The sequence below is a fragment of the Helianthus annuus genome, chromosome 13, assembly GCF_002127325.2.
Source record: "Helianthus annuus cultivar XRQ/B chromosome 13, HanXRQr2.0-SUNRISE, whole genome shotgun sequence".
NCBI classification, from domain to species: domain Eukaryota; kingdom Viridiplantae; phylum Streptophyta; class Magnoliopsida; order Asterales; family Asteraceae; genus Helianthus; species Helianthus annuus.
Genome location: NC_035445.2, coordinates 76437507 through 76453315, shown reverse-complemented (window position 1 = coordinate 76453315; position 15809 = coordinate 76437507). Strand labels below are relative to the sequence as shown.

The 15809-nt window shown below is 39.0% G+C and overlaps 1 protein-coding gene and 1 long non-coding RNA gene across 4 annotated transcripts; both read right to left on the bottom strand.

The window, feature by feature from the left end:
• Nucleotides 1-6908: 6908 nt before the first annotated feature.
• LOC110902837 lies at nucleotides 6909-7519 on the bottom strand. The gene is made up of 2 exons (XR_002571448.2): nucleotides 7377-7519; nucleotides 6909-7241 (listed from the first exon to the last, which is right to left on the bottom strand). It is a non-coding gene; the product is annotated as an uncharacterized LOC110902837 (long non-coding RNA).
• Nucleotides 7520-7781: 262 nt separating this feature from the next.
• Nucleotides 7782-8821, bottom strand: LOC110902838. Of its 3 annotated transcripts, XR_002571451.2 has the most exons (4): nucleotides 8686-8821; nucleotides 8345-8386; nucleotides 7911-8115; nucleotides 7782-7816 (listed from the first exon to the last, which is right to left on the bottom strand). XR_002571451.2 is itself a non-coding variant. In XM_022149208.2 (3 exons), exons 1-3 carry the CDS (start codon nucleotides 8800-8802, stop codon nucleotides 7928-7930), a joined length of 390 nt encoding a protein of 129 aa, XP_022004900.1. In that variant the 5' UTR covers nucleotides 8803-8821; the 3' UTR covers nucleotides 7890-7927. The 3 variants fall into 3 exon arrangements, 1 of the variants encoding a protein (XP_022004900.1); XR_004877218.1 differs by having other exon boundaries at nucleotides 7911-8386; XM_022149208.2 differs by lacking the exon at nucleotides 7782-7816 and having other exon boundaries at nucleotides 7890-8158.
• Between the last annotated feature and the right edge of the window lie 6988 nt (nucleotides 8822-15809).

Below are 15809 nucleotides of genomic sequence, written 5' to 3'. Positions count from 1 at the left end.
TACAGTCCATTTGTGATACCTTGATATTACTAATATTCGGTTGTAATGTGATTCACTTTCTTTTGCTTCCGCTGTGCATTTAAATTTGTGTTGTTTGACTATGATGATATCAACTACGTCACGATACTCCCCACCAGGCCCACCGGTAATACGTGGAAATATCAGGGTGTGACAGTTGGGATGTGACAACTTGTACCATTAGCATACAACACTCTAATGCACAACACACCAATAAAACAGATAGTACAACCTATAAAGCCAACAAATATTACAAATTTATATTATATAATATAATGTCTCATGGTCACCATTGGGGTTCCAATCAAACACTAAAAATATAAAAATAGAACAATTCTAATTACAATTCAAAAGTAAAATAAAAGTAACTAAAGATAATAAATACAATCAACAAAAGAAAATTTGTTCATCTATATTTAAAAGAAAATACATATAGATCTTAAACCAACATTAAATAAAGAATGTAGATCCAGTGAAAAATAATTTATAGTTTTTAGTATAAATTACTCAAAATAAAAAAAACTTTACCAAAACACTTCTAAAGTTGAGAATTTAAAACTCACAAACAACTCAAATCAAGCAAGCAAAGAACTTTGGATGTGAAGGAAGGAAGGTAGGTATCAACTTTGGCTCTTTTCACCAAAAGTTGGAATTTGTGGAATTGTGGGAAGAAACAATCCGAATGAAATGCATGTATTTCAGTATTTCTTACATATTGTGCCAAAATATATTACAAAATAAAGAAACCAACTGAATATTAAAGTTTTAATAACAAAATAAAAATCACATTCACTTTGATTATTTTGTTAGTAATAATTCATGAGCTCAGGAAATTAAATTGTATCAGTCAAATGAAATAAGTAAACCAAAATTAACAGACTATATATTTTTGTTGAGACAATATACTTTAATAATTTTTATTGTTTGATAATAAGAAGAATATTTTTGTTGAGACAATATGCTTTAATAATTTTTTATTATTTAATAATAAGAAGAGAGTGTTCCCACTAAACATGAAAAAGGTAAAGAAACTTATCACGTTGCAATGTTACATCATGCACCATTTGGTAGGGTACAAGAAAAGAAGCAAATGGTACGACAAAAGGTAGTGGGCCTTAAGATGTGACTGTTAGGAATAAAGTGGAAGTAGCTTTCTAAACATGTATTTACAATTTTATTTAGTTTGATTAAATTTCATAAGAAAGAACTCATGAATTACCCTATTATTATTAGTAGAGTTGAAACTTATGTCCTATCATATAAATCATCATGATAGTATATCAATCATTCAAAGTATTCATAAAAGAAAACTTTTACTTTTGGGTTATGACTAGATCGAAATTTTGCAATATTGATTGTTCGAGATGGTGTGACTTTAATATTCGAGATGTAATTTTATAATTGTCAGTTTTCAGTTTTTTGTTGGCCCAGTTTCTATATTAACATATAGAGGTTCCGTCGTTAAAAAAAGTATAACCTAAAGACTATAGTTGATGTCTCTCTCATACTATGTATCAACCATCCAATATTCTATTAAAGGTACAAGACTTGGAACAAAATATGCATGTCGTCAGGGTCGGCCTAACGTTTTTGAAAACCCTAATCATACTACAAAGGCGGGGCCGCTGTGCGACGTTACAGTTAGCGAGAATAACGATGTCGACCCAAATTAAGTATGAATTGCATATTCCTTTGAGTTTGAATTGAGCATCTTTTATTTTAAAATTGGTTCTTCAGTTGACTCTTGCAATGTTTTTGTTTGTTCATTTGGGCCTAATACTCTAATACACATATGATATATAAAGATTTTTAAAAAAAAATTGAGGCCCATATTTTTTGGAGGCCCTAGGCCATTGCTTAGATTTGAAAGACTCTAGATCCGGCTCAGCATGTCGTTGATAACATGGTTCGACCATGGATCGACCGTACTATCTAGTAGGCGAATTTAAAACAATCCAGTCACATTGACTAACCAATAACCTCAAAATGTCTTTTTCCTTGTTGTAAGGGAATATGTTTGTCCAAACCAAATTGATTTTGTTGATGTTTAAAATGTGTAATAAAGAGAAAGCAAAATTACCCTACAAGATTATTTGTAGAGTAGTTTTGATAATTACCTACAAGCAAATAATTATGAAAATGTCACCGCGTTTTTTTTTTTTTTTTTTTTTTTTGCTTTTTCATATCTTTCGTACGTTTTGTACAATTTATACGTTAACTTAACTTGTGTAGTATAACCTTTGGAAAAAAAATCTTCATAAAGTGTTTTATCCCCCAATGGGCTAAGTTTCTATAATTGATAGAACCAATAATTTAAGGGTCACTAGGCCATGAATGTGCTTAGCCCATCTTCTTCTATTAATCACTTCTGCTCTCAATAAATGCCTTTGTCAATTTTATTTTTATTTTATAATAACTATTGAACCGGGGTCTTACTGGAAGTGATATCTCTATTCATACGAGATAGAGATAAAACTGTCTACATCTTTCCCTTCTTAAAATCTATTTTAGCTTTGACATTGGTGAGATTTATTGAGTATGATGATGATCTTGTTAAAAAAGCAATGGAAAAATTTTATTTTTGATCAACTAGACGTTTATATTTTAAAGTTTCATTATCGAAGTTATTCTCATCACCACCTGACCATCAAATCTTTCTGTCCCAACTATCAATTATTTGTCAGTACTGGTCCCAACATAATAGCTACATAACAACATAAACAATATGTTTTATTTGCTTTTATACTATACCTTAATCAATTACAATTAGGACTATAAACGCAGTCTTCGTTCATTAAGGAAAAAATGTCTTCAACAATGTTTATGAACACTTACCAAACGAGATTTTATGTTCATGTTTGTTCATTAAGAAAATGAATGTGTTCACGAACACAAATAAAATCGACGAAAGCAACATAATCTAGAGGTGGATGACGGAGGAAGTAACGTTGGAACTTGAAGCCGTAATAGTGGAATGGAGGTTGATAGTGTTCCTCAATGTGAATATGGAGGAAGGAAAGAGGAACGGTGCATAAACATGATGGGAATCGGGTTTTCTATTTTAATTTTTAGGATAATAAAATAAATAAAAGTTAAAAAGCATGAAAAATTTAGATAAAATAGATAAAAGTACAAAAAACTCATGAGCAACATAAACAAACAAACATCAACAAATGTTCACGAACACGTTACCGAACGTTCACGAATACAATTGAATGAACGAGACATCTGTTCATGTCCGTTCATTTTAACTACTCGAAAGAAATTTCTTGTTCGTGTTCGTTCATATATTTAACGTACAAACGTAAACAAACCTCCTGCCAAACGGTTCACGAATTGTTCGTTGAAGGTTCGGTTCGTTTACAACCCTAATTACAATATCGATCTACCCAGTAGGTACAAACTGAAACATCATTTTTATTTTATTAATTTAGAAGAGTCATGACCAAGCGACCTTTTAACTAGGGGTGCTAATCGCGGGTTTAACCCGATCCGAACCTGAAAATTTTAGACGAACCTAACCCGAACTCGAAAATATTGTGACACATATGAACCCGAACACGGCCCGAATATTAGCGGGTTGATCCAAACCTGACCCGTTCAACCAAAATTTTAATTTTTTTAAACTTTTTTTCGCAAATTATTATTTTAAATTAAAATTTTACTATAAAAACACAAATGTATATCTACAGTTGCATTTTAATTATAAAACTTTATATTAATCTCTTTTTAAGTTATAATTATGCATAAAATACACATCCAAATTAATTTATGGCATAGAACATATTGTAAAAGTCCATCATTTGAACTCAAATTCATCATCTATGCAATGTGTTTAAGTACAAACAGTGTAGATTTTTTACCGAAAACAGTGTAAAAACAAGCATATACGGTTTGTGCAATCTAATTCACAATGATCAGTCGTAAGAATTTCCAATTACCACACTAAAACAGTACTTAAAGAGTTGAAAGAACATATATCAAAATTTCCGTTTTAGGGTTTGAAGTAAAGAAAATCAACAACCACCAACAAGATATTTACTATTTATATTATGTAATCTGAAGATAAGTGTTTGATCATTATCACGGATTTAGGGTTTCATGAAAAAATGAAACATACAGTAAACATTATTCAGATCGGCAAACAAGTCAAGAAATCAAACTAAAACACAAACGATTGAAGTTCCGTTCATCATGATTTTGTTTTCAGAAACTTAGATTCTGATTATTTAACTTATAAACTAGAAAATTTTCAAAAAATAAAGAAATGAGATCAAAAAACATATACCGGATGTTGAACTTGAGGTTGAACTTGGATGTAGAACGGCGGAGTGATCGGAACGTCAGGCGAAACCACCGCGTTTTTTGGAAAAAGTCTGCTTTAGGGTTTGTTAGGGGTAGAGAGCAATGGGTAAAGAAGATAATGAAAGAGTTGGTGTGTTAATCTTTTTGCCCAAAAATTAATCCTTTTCTATCGCTAATTGTTAATTTAATTTAAGACAAATGAATTAGATTTTCTTTTTTATTTTTTTGCAAAGTTTCTTTTTTTTTTCAAATATAAAAAAAATATGTTTTTTTTACTTTTACTTTTCAAATCATATGGTTAGAGTTTCACTCAACCCTACGTTGGAAATTTGCAATCTCATTTCCCAAGATAGGGTTGAGTGAAGCTCTAGCCATATGATTTGAAAAGTAAAGGTAAAAAATTTTATGTGTCATGAGTCTGTGCGATTAAAGAGAGGAAAATTACAATAAACATATTCGAATCCTAGCTATGAACCATCTTTTATAAATATTGATTTTTTTTAACACAACCCATAACCTGTTAAAGTCACGGGTATAAAAAATTAAGTGTGGGAGGGTATAAATAGAAGACATTAAGAGTGACGTAGCAGTAACGTTAGCAAGACCGCATGTTAAGAAAAACTCATGTTAGAAAGGACGTTAAAGTGGTGTTAGTATGAATAGGTTATCCAATTATAAGAAATCAAATATATAAAATTATTATGTAAATAGAAATTTTTATAAAACAACCCATAACCCGTGAAATCACGGGTATATAACCTAGTAATATAATATAAATGGGTTACACGGTTCAACCTGTCAACCTGACCGGGTTGACCCGAACCCGACCCGTTTAGCTAAACGGGTTCGCGGGTTCAACCTAAAACTAAACCCGCGAATTTCATGTTAGGTTCATGTCGTGTTTTCGGGGTAATTCACACCCCTACTTTTAACCAATATTTTTTTTTTTTTTTTCCTTTCTTTGATTTAAGTGATAATCCAAATTTCGTATCATCTCGACATGATCCAAGTTAACTCATTTTGTTTGCTTTTCAAGTTCAACTCTACAACATATTGACGGAACACGTTATGGTCCTCTCGTTAATTGTCTTAATTGCAATTTATTAGATCAAGATCGTTGTTCTAATACTAATTTGATATCTAGTATTACGAAAAAGATGGAACAAAATGCTAATTAACAATGACTATAATCTTAACTAATTTTCATGAGATCTATCACTAGGGCTGTAAACGAACCGAACGAACACGAACAAGGCCATGTTCGTGTTCGTTCGTTAAGGAACAAGCTTGTTCATGAACTGTTCACGAACGCTTACCGAACGAGATTTCTTGTTCGTGTTCGTTCATTAAGGAAACGAACATGTTCGTGAACTGTTCACGAACACTTACCATATGCTAATGAACTCAAACAAATGTTCATGAACATAAATGAACACAAACGACGTTTATGAACACAATATTCATTTTAGAATAAAATCTGCATTTTCATCACAAACATTACGAAGAATCCACAAAAAATAAAGAAACACTTAACATAATTATCCGAACAGAGTTGGCATGATTATCAAAAACATGATAAACACAAAATAAGAGTTTGTTAATCCTTAACACAAACTAAAATTGAAATAGTGAAATGAGGGATGTTGTGAGAGACATATAAGATAACTAGGGTTTCAAAATTTTAAAAACTATAAATAACTAGTGGGAAGGCCCGCGCGATGCGACGGGTATCGCAACTGATGTTAGATTTGATTATGATGTTTATTACGAACCACAACCTATTTTGGGTATCTAACATTATATTTTATTCAACAAAAAAATTGTCGTAAAACCTATAAAGTCACCAACACGCAAATAAAGTGTAGAATTTCCATATGAAAAACAAAGTTTATTAAACCATAAGGAGCTGCAGATGAGAGAACGCGGTCTATGGTCACATACCGCCCATGGAGAAGAAGACTTAGATATATTTGATACTAAAATGGTTTGTTAATGTTTGGTTTGATGATTTAGTTTTAAGGGTGGGAATTTAATAATGTTCGGTTTAGTAAAAGTTATCAAGAATAAGAGATTCAAGAATAAGTTGTAAAAGTTGTTAAATTTACAAATCTTTTAAAAGTTATCAAAAATAAGAGATTCAAGACCATGTGTAGTCATGACCCACGTGACCCTCCACGTCAGTGCCATGTCACCAACCTCTAATCCACAATCCAAAACCACTTCATGACCCAAACTTGTTAAATTGTATAAACACTTCCATTAATATATAACATATGAATTGACAAAAAGGATTGGTTCGTTCAATAGGAATTACCCATTTGACCCGTTCAATAAAAAATACCCATTTTGTGACTTATTACTCATTTGACATCTTCACTAAAAATGACCCGTTTTACCCGTTTTAAAAAGTTAATCGTCAATCTTATGCATATAATTGACCCGTTTAATAAAAGTTACCAATTTGACCAGATGTGTGTCACATACATTACAGTGTCAACCAAGTGTTGGTACAACAAACAACATAAAATATGACAAAAAAGAACGGTACCACAATATAAGTCACTCTAACTATAGACTAAAACTTGGAACATGAAAATGGTTCATAGGTGAAAAGAAGCCAACAGATCCAAATTGAAATTGCTATATTCATCATACAAATGAAGGAAAAGCTATAAAAAGGCAACTCCACAAGATGCCATGCACAATAGTAACAAAATTTATACGATTACACTGTATATTTTCAGATGAATAAATGGTTATACCATTAATGGTGCATACCTTCATTGTTAGAGCTTTTCTAGTAAAGGATTTAATGCACCTCTTTTGCTACTTCAACAACAGCTGTCCCTTTTTCTTGGAGCAGGTTTGACTGTTGACTTCTTTGTGGCCTTCACAACAGGAGGTGCTACCACTTGTGGCTGATACATGTTAAAGGAAAAATATTGTAACATCACATAAAAAAATATTTTCAATTTAAGCATACTCGAATTTAGAAGAATAGGCAGTTCGAAGCAAGTTTTCAAATCATTATGTTAATAGCATATAAATTGTACCGGAGAGGGTTCATCTTCATCTTCCCATGAATCTTTTATACCATATTCATCATCTCACATGCTTTTAGGGTCCTTTTTTATATCAAATGGGGTTGGCTCATCCTTTGGCATTCAATTTAAATAGTTAAAACACGTGAATCAATACATAAGCATATTCCTTGCAGGTAGAGAAAATAGCCTCACAAAAGAAATATAAAAAGTATAAATCATACCTTCCTCCTTAAACAAGAAAGCCCATGACTGCAATGCAATTCTGCAAATAAAGAAACCCATGAAAAATAATTATGAAGATTTATAGCAAAAAAGAAAAAAAAGTATACAATTCTCAACAGTAAAAAGAAACATTAAACTAAATCTTTAAACAAACCTTCAAAGAAAACCTTTGAGAGAATCAACAAGATATAGATAGGCTACCACCAGATTATTAACTACAGATTAACCTGTAGAGAAGTTATAGGGTTTTAGGTTAACCATTTTACTCTTAACTTTCATGAAAGAACAATACATAAAGCATAATTGGCAAGGTTAACGAACCCAGGCCCAAGGTAAATTCACAAACAAGCAAAACCTACAACACAATGATGTATATAACCTATGATCAGAATCTTCAATATCATCAGAGAATCACTTTCATCAGTATCATTACTATCACTTTCATCAACAGGGGCCTCCTTTGAGCTTTCAAAAACTTCAACAATATTTTCAAGATTTCCGGAGTTGGGAGCTGATAAAATTGTCACTGAAGCACAAAAACAAACATTAATATCCGGAGATCCTCTCAGCTGAAAGGAAAAATGAAAAAAGTCAACTTGCCAACACATTCGACTTTTGTTGAAGTGCCTATATTTTAAGTTGCATTCATGTTACCCTGTGTTCCCTATACTTATGAACAAGTCAACTCCTAATTTCACACTAAACATAGTGAACACAATCATAACTATACGTATCAAAATAAAAGAGAAACTAACCACGTTCTTGTTTGCATTGAATCTCTCACGAAGTGCATCGGCCTGAAACAACTCGAAGCATAACAATTAAATTTAAAAATGAAGATGTACACAACTAAGAGCATCAGACAACCCAATTGAGAGTGTCTTTGAAGACACGATTATAACCCTAAACAAATGATTTCTAACATTTAGGGCTTTTGATTCTTGAACCCTAAACGACTGACGATGATCCTAAAATTCCCCAAATAATGCCCATCCCTAACATGATAAAATTCCCCAAATAATGGGCTGACCATTGGTTTCAATTGGTTCAATTGGATTCAACCAGACCTCAATTGAAAGGGACATATTAAAGTTACAATAACGAATAGAATCTTGTCTTTATTATGTATTTTGAATTGAAGAAGCAGAACAACCACCATCTTCATGAACAGAACTATCATCACCTCCCTTACAAACCACCGAGATCTGGTCATTCACTTGCTTAACCTTGCCTCCTGTTGAACGTATAGGATGCGGTGCTAGCCGCATCGCTGCCTGCGGTAACATCTGATGTTATCGCGTCTCTTGCTAGTGATCAAGAAATACGCGAGATGCGGTGCTGGCCGCATCGTCGCCTGTGGTGACTGTTGCTGTTATCCAGCTTCTTTGTATTGATAGAAGTGTTCACTGGAACGCGGTGCGAGGCCGCATCGCTGTGAATACTTTCGTTTTCATACACCAGATGTGATGCTATGTCGCATCACTCTACCGTTCTCATGTTCCATGTAAGTCCTCCTTCGTTACTAGATAGATTGGATTCAACCCTTGTGTCGACACGTTCTTCGCATAGGCACAAGTAGGTTGTTAGCTGGTGGGGGTTTTGATAAGGGTAATGGTCACTCGCGGTCGATGCTGACGCGAGATCCGGGACCATACCCCTTCAAGTCCCCCCAGTCTAGTGTTGCTGTCACATACAAGTTGTATGTGGGAGGAGTACTGGACTATGGTGTTTAGAAGGTAGTTTGGAGTCTGGAGAAGATCCTAGACCATGTGGATGGTCTTTGCTGTTTGTAAATCAAGCTGGAGGTCTGGAAGGGTCTTTTGACGCCTCTTCCGTACCGGTGAAAATGTTTCGTCTGATGCGAAATTCTCAGCCTTTGGCTGGTTGCCACCTGTTGGTGTGCCGAACCAACTGTAGGAATTAGTTGGAGGAAGTGTACAAACTTCGAACCAATCTTTGAGATGTGGTTGAAGGTGTGCACAAACTTCGACCCAACCTTTGAAGTGGTGAATGAAGAAGAGAGCATGTTGTTTCCATGATTGGATATCTAATGATGATTCCTTTCGTGGGGTGTTCATGTTCTTCACATTAGCTCTCAAGTAGCCGCATGTCCTTTGCGGTTACCTCGTTGCTTGACATTGTTGGCCACGGTTGTGGGAGCAACGTTGGGCACTTGCGTCATTGTTGGCCATGTTTGGTCGAACAATGTGATTCTGGATAACGGTCAAATAAACATGATCATAGGCATGGTAATGCCCATCATTGTTTATTCTATCCAACGTACAAGTAGGGTAACAAAGTCATAAGCAGACTTGTTACCGCTTGTTCGACCGCTTGTTGTTCGACAAGGGCTATTGTGATTATTAGGGATCTCGTCCGCCTCTCGTCCTTAGGCACCTTCCTTCCCGCTCCAATACCGAGGAGTTTTCCTTGGAGTAGTTTCGTTCCTCGATGTGGAGTTAGTTGTGGCTCTACCGTAGCAACTATTTCCGGAAGCTATGGTTATGTCCGCAGTGACTCATGAGTGTCTGCGGTTTTGCATTCCCATATTCGCTCGAAATGGGTGTGTTGCTCGTATGTGGCTCTTGAAGGTTCAGGAGTCAGGGTTGCTGATGTGCGCGCGCGTACATTCCCTTCCTTCTTCACGTTAAAGAAGGTGTTCATGTACCCTCTACGGTTGTGAACCGGACAGGAGGGATTTGAAGCTTTAAAAGAATGAAGGCAATGCGGTTTACCTGTATCTGAGATGCGGTTCAGTCCAAAGAACAACGCTGGTTCTGAGTATCTGACACACCTGAACGGGCTCGTGTGTGTCATTTCCGCATATTCCACGTGTGCTCGTGGGTAGTGCGGAAAGGTATTATACCCCCTTATAGTGTGAAGACATATATTTTGCCTATTTTTAGGGGTATGTAAAAAAAACGATATGCGGTATGGGTTATGGTGCGGGAAGCAGAGAAACCGCATACCGCTTGCAATTGGATAAGGTAGTCGCTTTTTGTTACATACGTGGCTGAGCGCACGTGTGAGTTGGTGGAAGTTGGTGAGATTTTCTGGCATGTGCTGAAATGAAAGGACATTTGCACTGCCCGAGGCATTAAATGCACTGTAGCAAGGAGTGTAAACGTCTCCTATGTCAGGCGCGTGGGCGGCCACGCGCGCGTGATAACCGTCAGCGGAAACGGCGCTTGACACGTGGTGTCGCATAATTCGTTCTTTTTGAACGTGATGATTCGTTTTCTCCCTCCTCATTAATTGCGATGGGTATATAAGGGGAAACCGTTCCTGGTTTCCCCTCACTTGTTCAAAATTTAAAAAATTTTCCGGTGAGAGAAAAGAAGTTACTTTGTCTTCTCCGATCAATTGTTTGAAGTTTCCGGTGAGGTTTTCTGAGTTTAGTGTTTCTACTCACTTTCTTTCGTTTCTTCGACGTTTCCTGATGGCTGAACCATCAAGTCCACACAATGTGGAGGGTGAAAACCCTGAACAGCCGGTAGTAGCGGCTGATGAAGACGAAGATGATGACGTTGATGTTCCCGGTGGTGGGTTACCGGTGTTGAAGTGGTCAAAGGGTGGTTTTAAACTCTTGATGACCACTGTTCAGATGGCCGACGATTGGGATGCTACTTACCCACAAGAGGGGGATACCGGTGCCGATGCTCCGGCCGGTTATATAACTTTATGGGCTGATTTTTTCAACGACGGCAACCTTAGGTTGCCGGTGACGGTGTTCGTTGCGGAGGTGTTGGAGTATTATCATCTCCATATCTCCCAACTTAGTCCCTTTGGAATGTTCCGAATCAGGAACTTTGAATATACATTCCGTGCCCATGGCTTGCCCATCACTGTTGAAAATTTCCGGCGATTCTACCAGTTGACGGTGAACACTGGTTTTTTCTCGTTTACTCAACGGCATGGGAGCTTGAAGTTGATGACGCCTCCTAAGGGTGTGACAGGCTGGAAGAAGAAATTCTTCTATGTTAAAGCCTGTGCGGTCTATGCCAGCATTTCTTTCAGGAATGTCAACGTCGGAGTTTCTGATGAAGATATTCCCGTTGCCACCGCAAAGACTGTGGATTGGTTCTCTAGGCTGCGGCCTATTGAACTCAAGAAGTTGGATAACAATCAGCTGTGGGTGTTGCGGATGATGCTCACTAGACCGGATAGGAAGGCAAGGCCCGTTTTGCGGGAAAAGAGTGGTGGTAAGTTTGTTACTCTTTGTTGTTTTCCTTACTTCCTAATCCTTGTAGTAACCTGTATGCATGTGTTGTATCAGTGGATGCGGTTGGCTTGTGGAGAATGTTCAAGCCCGATTTCGAGGGCCGGGTTGAGCTTATTGCGGTTGAGCTGAAGAAAGGCTTCAACCTAGAAATTCTTAGCAACTTCCGCGTGCCGTCGCGTGCAGTGCTGGATGCCCCGGTGCCGGGAGACGCAAGAGGTAGTTCGTAAGTTGCATCTGTTTTTCCAGTTTATCTTTTTTATTGGTTTTCTTGATTGTTTCAATGCAGGTATCCTTGCGGATTTGGGGAAGTTTGAGAAGCGCATCCCCAAAAAGCATGCGGAGAAGAAACCGGTGAAGAAAACCGCGCGGGGTCGTGGCAAGGGGAGTTCTGAAGGCTCAGTTGCCCCTTCTTCAGTTTCTGAAGCCGCAGGTACCTATCGGTCTTGTTATCGCGGATATAACGATTACGTGGTAGTATCTGACACCCTTGAGGGTTTGGGTGTTATAGGTAGTGGTGCGGCTGCGAGTCCCCCCGTTGTTGGTGAGAAAAGAGGACCAGAGCAGAAGGCTGGTGGTGGTGGTGAACCAAAGCGTCGGAGACTGCAGACCAAAAGGGCTGCTCCGGCGCAAAAGAAACCTGCGGTTGCCGTTGGTAAGTATATCTTTTTTCATTGTTTTGTATGTACCATATGTTGGATTAACAATTTGCTCTTTGTGTTGCAGAATCCCGAGATGCAGGTTATTCTTTTTTTGACTTCCCTTCGTCTCCCCTGCATACCGCTGCTGCGGGTGCGGGGGTACCGAAGGAGCCTGTTGTGCCCAAGGAGCCTGCGGCCCCTTTTGTTGGGCCGGTTTGCGATCCCACCGTGGAGAAGACGGTGGAAGAGACTGCTGACCAGATATTCGACACTGTGGATTCCTCTGACAATCTGATCTCTCCTAATGAGGGTGATGGATTGGAGTTGAGGTTTTCAGATGCTGGTAAGCAGAAGTCTGATGCTGAGGTGCGGCAGCATGATGCTGAGCCGCGGAAGTCTTCTGCTGGTGAGAAGGGTACCGGTTCGTCTGCCGGCGGTGTGGGGTATGATGGGCCTCCAATTCAGCCTGGGGAGTCTGAATTGGAGTATTATTACCGCACCTATACCCAGGGTCGAAGTACTGTTTATCACCGACCCCCTGGACTGTTATGCAGGGGGATGATATTTTCAACGATCCTTCTGCGTGCAAGGAGATTTTGGGTGGTCTGGGCACCCCATTTGAAGTTGAACGTGCCCGTTCGGCACCCCGTGAGCTGCGGATCAACCAACTTTCTACCATGCTAGTAGGAAGTTCCATAGTGGCGAACGCCATTTTGGAAGACTACAGGGTGTTAGGCCGCAGAGAGGAGGAAGCTGCTCGCTTGCGGGCCGAAGCGGAAGAGTTGGTCAAGGCTGCTCGTGCGGGTGCGGAGCAGCTTGAGAAGGATAGGGCTGCTTTTGAGAAGCAGAAGCAGACCTCGGAGTGGGTTGCCACTGCTCAGCTGAAACAGGTTCGTACTCTTGCCAAACTTCTTTCTGATGAACGCAAGAGTTGGAATGAAAAGTATTCCAATGAGCGCAAGAAGTGGAATGAATCTTGGGCGAAGCAGAATGACAATCTGTTTCGTGCTCGTCAGCAGTTGACGAATGCCAAGGCAGCGAACGTTACCTTGGGCAAAGAGAAAGCTGCAGCTGAGGCAATTGCGGTTAAGGCGCAGCAGGCAGAGGCCCTGGCTGTTAAAGCGCTGGAAGAGGCCAAGGAAACGGGGCCCGTACTGCGAAGGCCCTGGAGGAGGCCAAAGAGAGGGAGAGCCGTTCTTCCAAGGCTTTTGAAGAGGCGAATGCTGAGCGCATTCGTTTGGATAAAGTTGTTGCCAGCCTTCAGGTATGACTTGTTACCTTTGTTTTATATTTCCCTGGTTTTTGAGGATGTTTACGGATTTTGAGTAAACTATTTTATGCTCTTTGAAAGGCTGATGTTAAGGCCCGGGAGGACGCAGTTAAAGACCTTACTGTGCGCGTATCGGTTGCGGAAGAGCGGGCTAATGCCGCTGTTGAGGCCAAGGACGCCTTGACCTCTTCTTTTAACCAGCTTGAGAGTGACCGCGAGTGGATGCGGAGTCACGGTATCGCGCGTGTAAGTATCCCTTGCCTTTATATTTGCTTGTATTAGTATCCGAGACTTATCCTTTGTTTACTGCAGATTGTTCAGGCTATCATGGATGCGCCTGAGACCGCAGCTGGTTTGGACTTGGTCAAGCAGCGTGCTCGTGACGCTGGTTTTAAAGCTGGTTATAACCGCTGCATTTCCCATATGAACGTTATGTCTGTAGGCGGTGTTATCGAAGAGCGATCCGGCTTTCGGGACGTGGATATCGAAGGTCGCCTGAACGCGGCCGTAGCCTCCTTTTATGATACGTCCCTCTCTTGTGTGGAGAAGTTGGACGACTGCTTAAAGGCTGCGGATTACGTTGACCGGCTGCGGATGCTGTATGCTGATGCCGAAGAGGAGGATCCCGCTGGTGGTGCTGGAGATGACGCGGGTACCAGCGGTACGAAATAGGGTTTAGGTTGGCAAGTGTGCCCCCTTTTTGTTTTCCTCTTGTATATACTAGGAACTTTATGTAAATCCATTAAGCATCGCGTGGGTGCTTGAATTTTTTGAATATAAAGTTTTTTGTTCAGTTTGTACAAGTGTTTTTAATTCTTGCATGTTTGAACGTATGTATGCGGAACTTTACCCATTTGTGAATGGGGTCCAGTATACTCCATACTTTTGTCGTATGAGTACGCGTCAATTCTGTTATTTACCCCGTTAGGGTTTTAGAATTGTGTAAGCTTTGTAAAAGCTTATATATCCGGAACTCTACCCATTTGTGAATGGGGTCAAGTATACTCCATACCTTTGTCGTATGAGTACGCATCAATTCCATTGTTTACCCCGTTAGGGTTTTAGAATTGCGTAAGCTTTGTAAAAGCTTATATATCCGGACCTCTACCCATTTGTGAATGGGGTCAAGTATATTCCATACCTTTGTCGTATGAGTACGCGTCAATTCCGTTGTTTGCCTTTTTGGGCTCAGGAATTGTGTTAAGTGTTAACAAAACTTGTTTATCCGGTCGAATAAATATGCAAGTCTTTTTGCCTTTTGTTGGCCTATGACAATATTTGTGTGTGGTTACCACTTTGTATGGGTATCGCGAATGAAGATTTTGCCAATCTGTTTTTGGGATACCGCAAAGTGGAACACGCATTTGTAATAGTAGTAACAAACAATAATGTATAAAATTGCTTATTTATTTATTTGCCAATGGCCTGTGGCCCGATATGTTACATAGAAAATGTAGGAACATGACTTACATATAACAGCGTCGAAGCTGTTGTGCATTCCATGTTCGTGCGATAGGTTCGCCTTCTAACGTTTGTAATTTGTATGCGCCTTTCCCTAAGACCTCTTTGATGAGGTAGGGTCCTTCCCACTTGGGGGCAAGTTTGCATGGGCGCTCAGCATTAGATGCTTCGTTGTCGCGTAGGACGTAGTCTCCTGGATTGAAAGTACAAACGCGGACACGCGTGTTGTAGTACTTTTCAAGTTTGGATTTATATTTGGCCTCGTTGATGGCCGCATTTTCGCGCCTTTCTTCCAAGAGGTCCAAATCGATCCTGCGTTCTGTGATGTTGTCTAGTTTTTCAATAGTCAACATTCTAGGAGAGGGGAGACCTACTTCCGCGGGGATCACCGCTTCTGAACCGTAGACTAGGCTGAAGGGTGTTTCCCCATTGCTTGTTTTTGGGCTAGTACGGTGAGCCCATAAGATACTTGGGAGGTCATCGACCCAGCCACGCCTGGCTGTTCCCAACCTTGCCTTGATGCCCTCGACTAGGCTTTTGTTGATACTCTCAACTTGGCCGTTTCCTTGCGGATGTGCCACGGATGAGAATATGTGTTCAACGTGTAGTTCTTTTAGCCATTTTTGAAA

Excerpts from the sequence above, each read along its gene's own strand:
- LOC110902838 (XM_022149208.2), bottom strand. The coding sequence starts at position 8,802 with ATGACCAGATCTCGGTGGTTTGTAAGGGAGGTGATGATAGTTCTGTTC. Across the intron at positions 8,387-8,685 it reads ACAAGATTCTATTCGTTATT|GCCGATGCACTTCGTGAGAG; the intron begins GTAACTTTAATA and ends GAGTTGTTTCAG. Across the intron at positions 8,159-8,344 it reads TCAATGCAAACAAGAACGTG|CTGAGAGGATCTCCGGATAT; the intron begins GTTAGTTTCTCT and ends TTTTCCTTTCAG.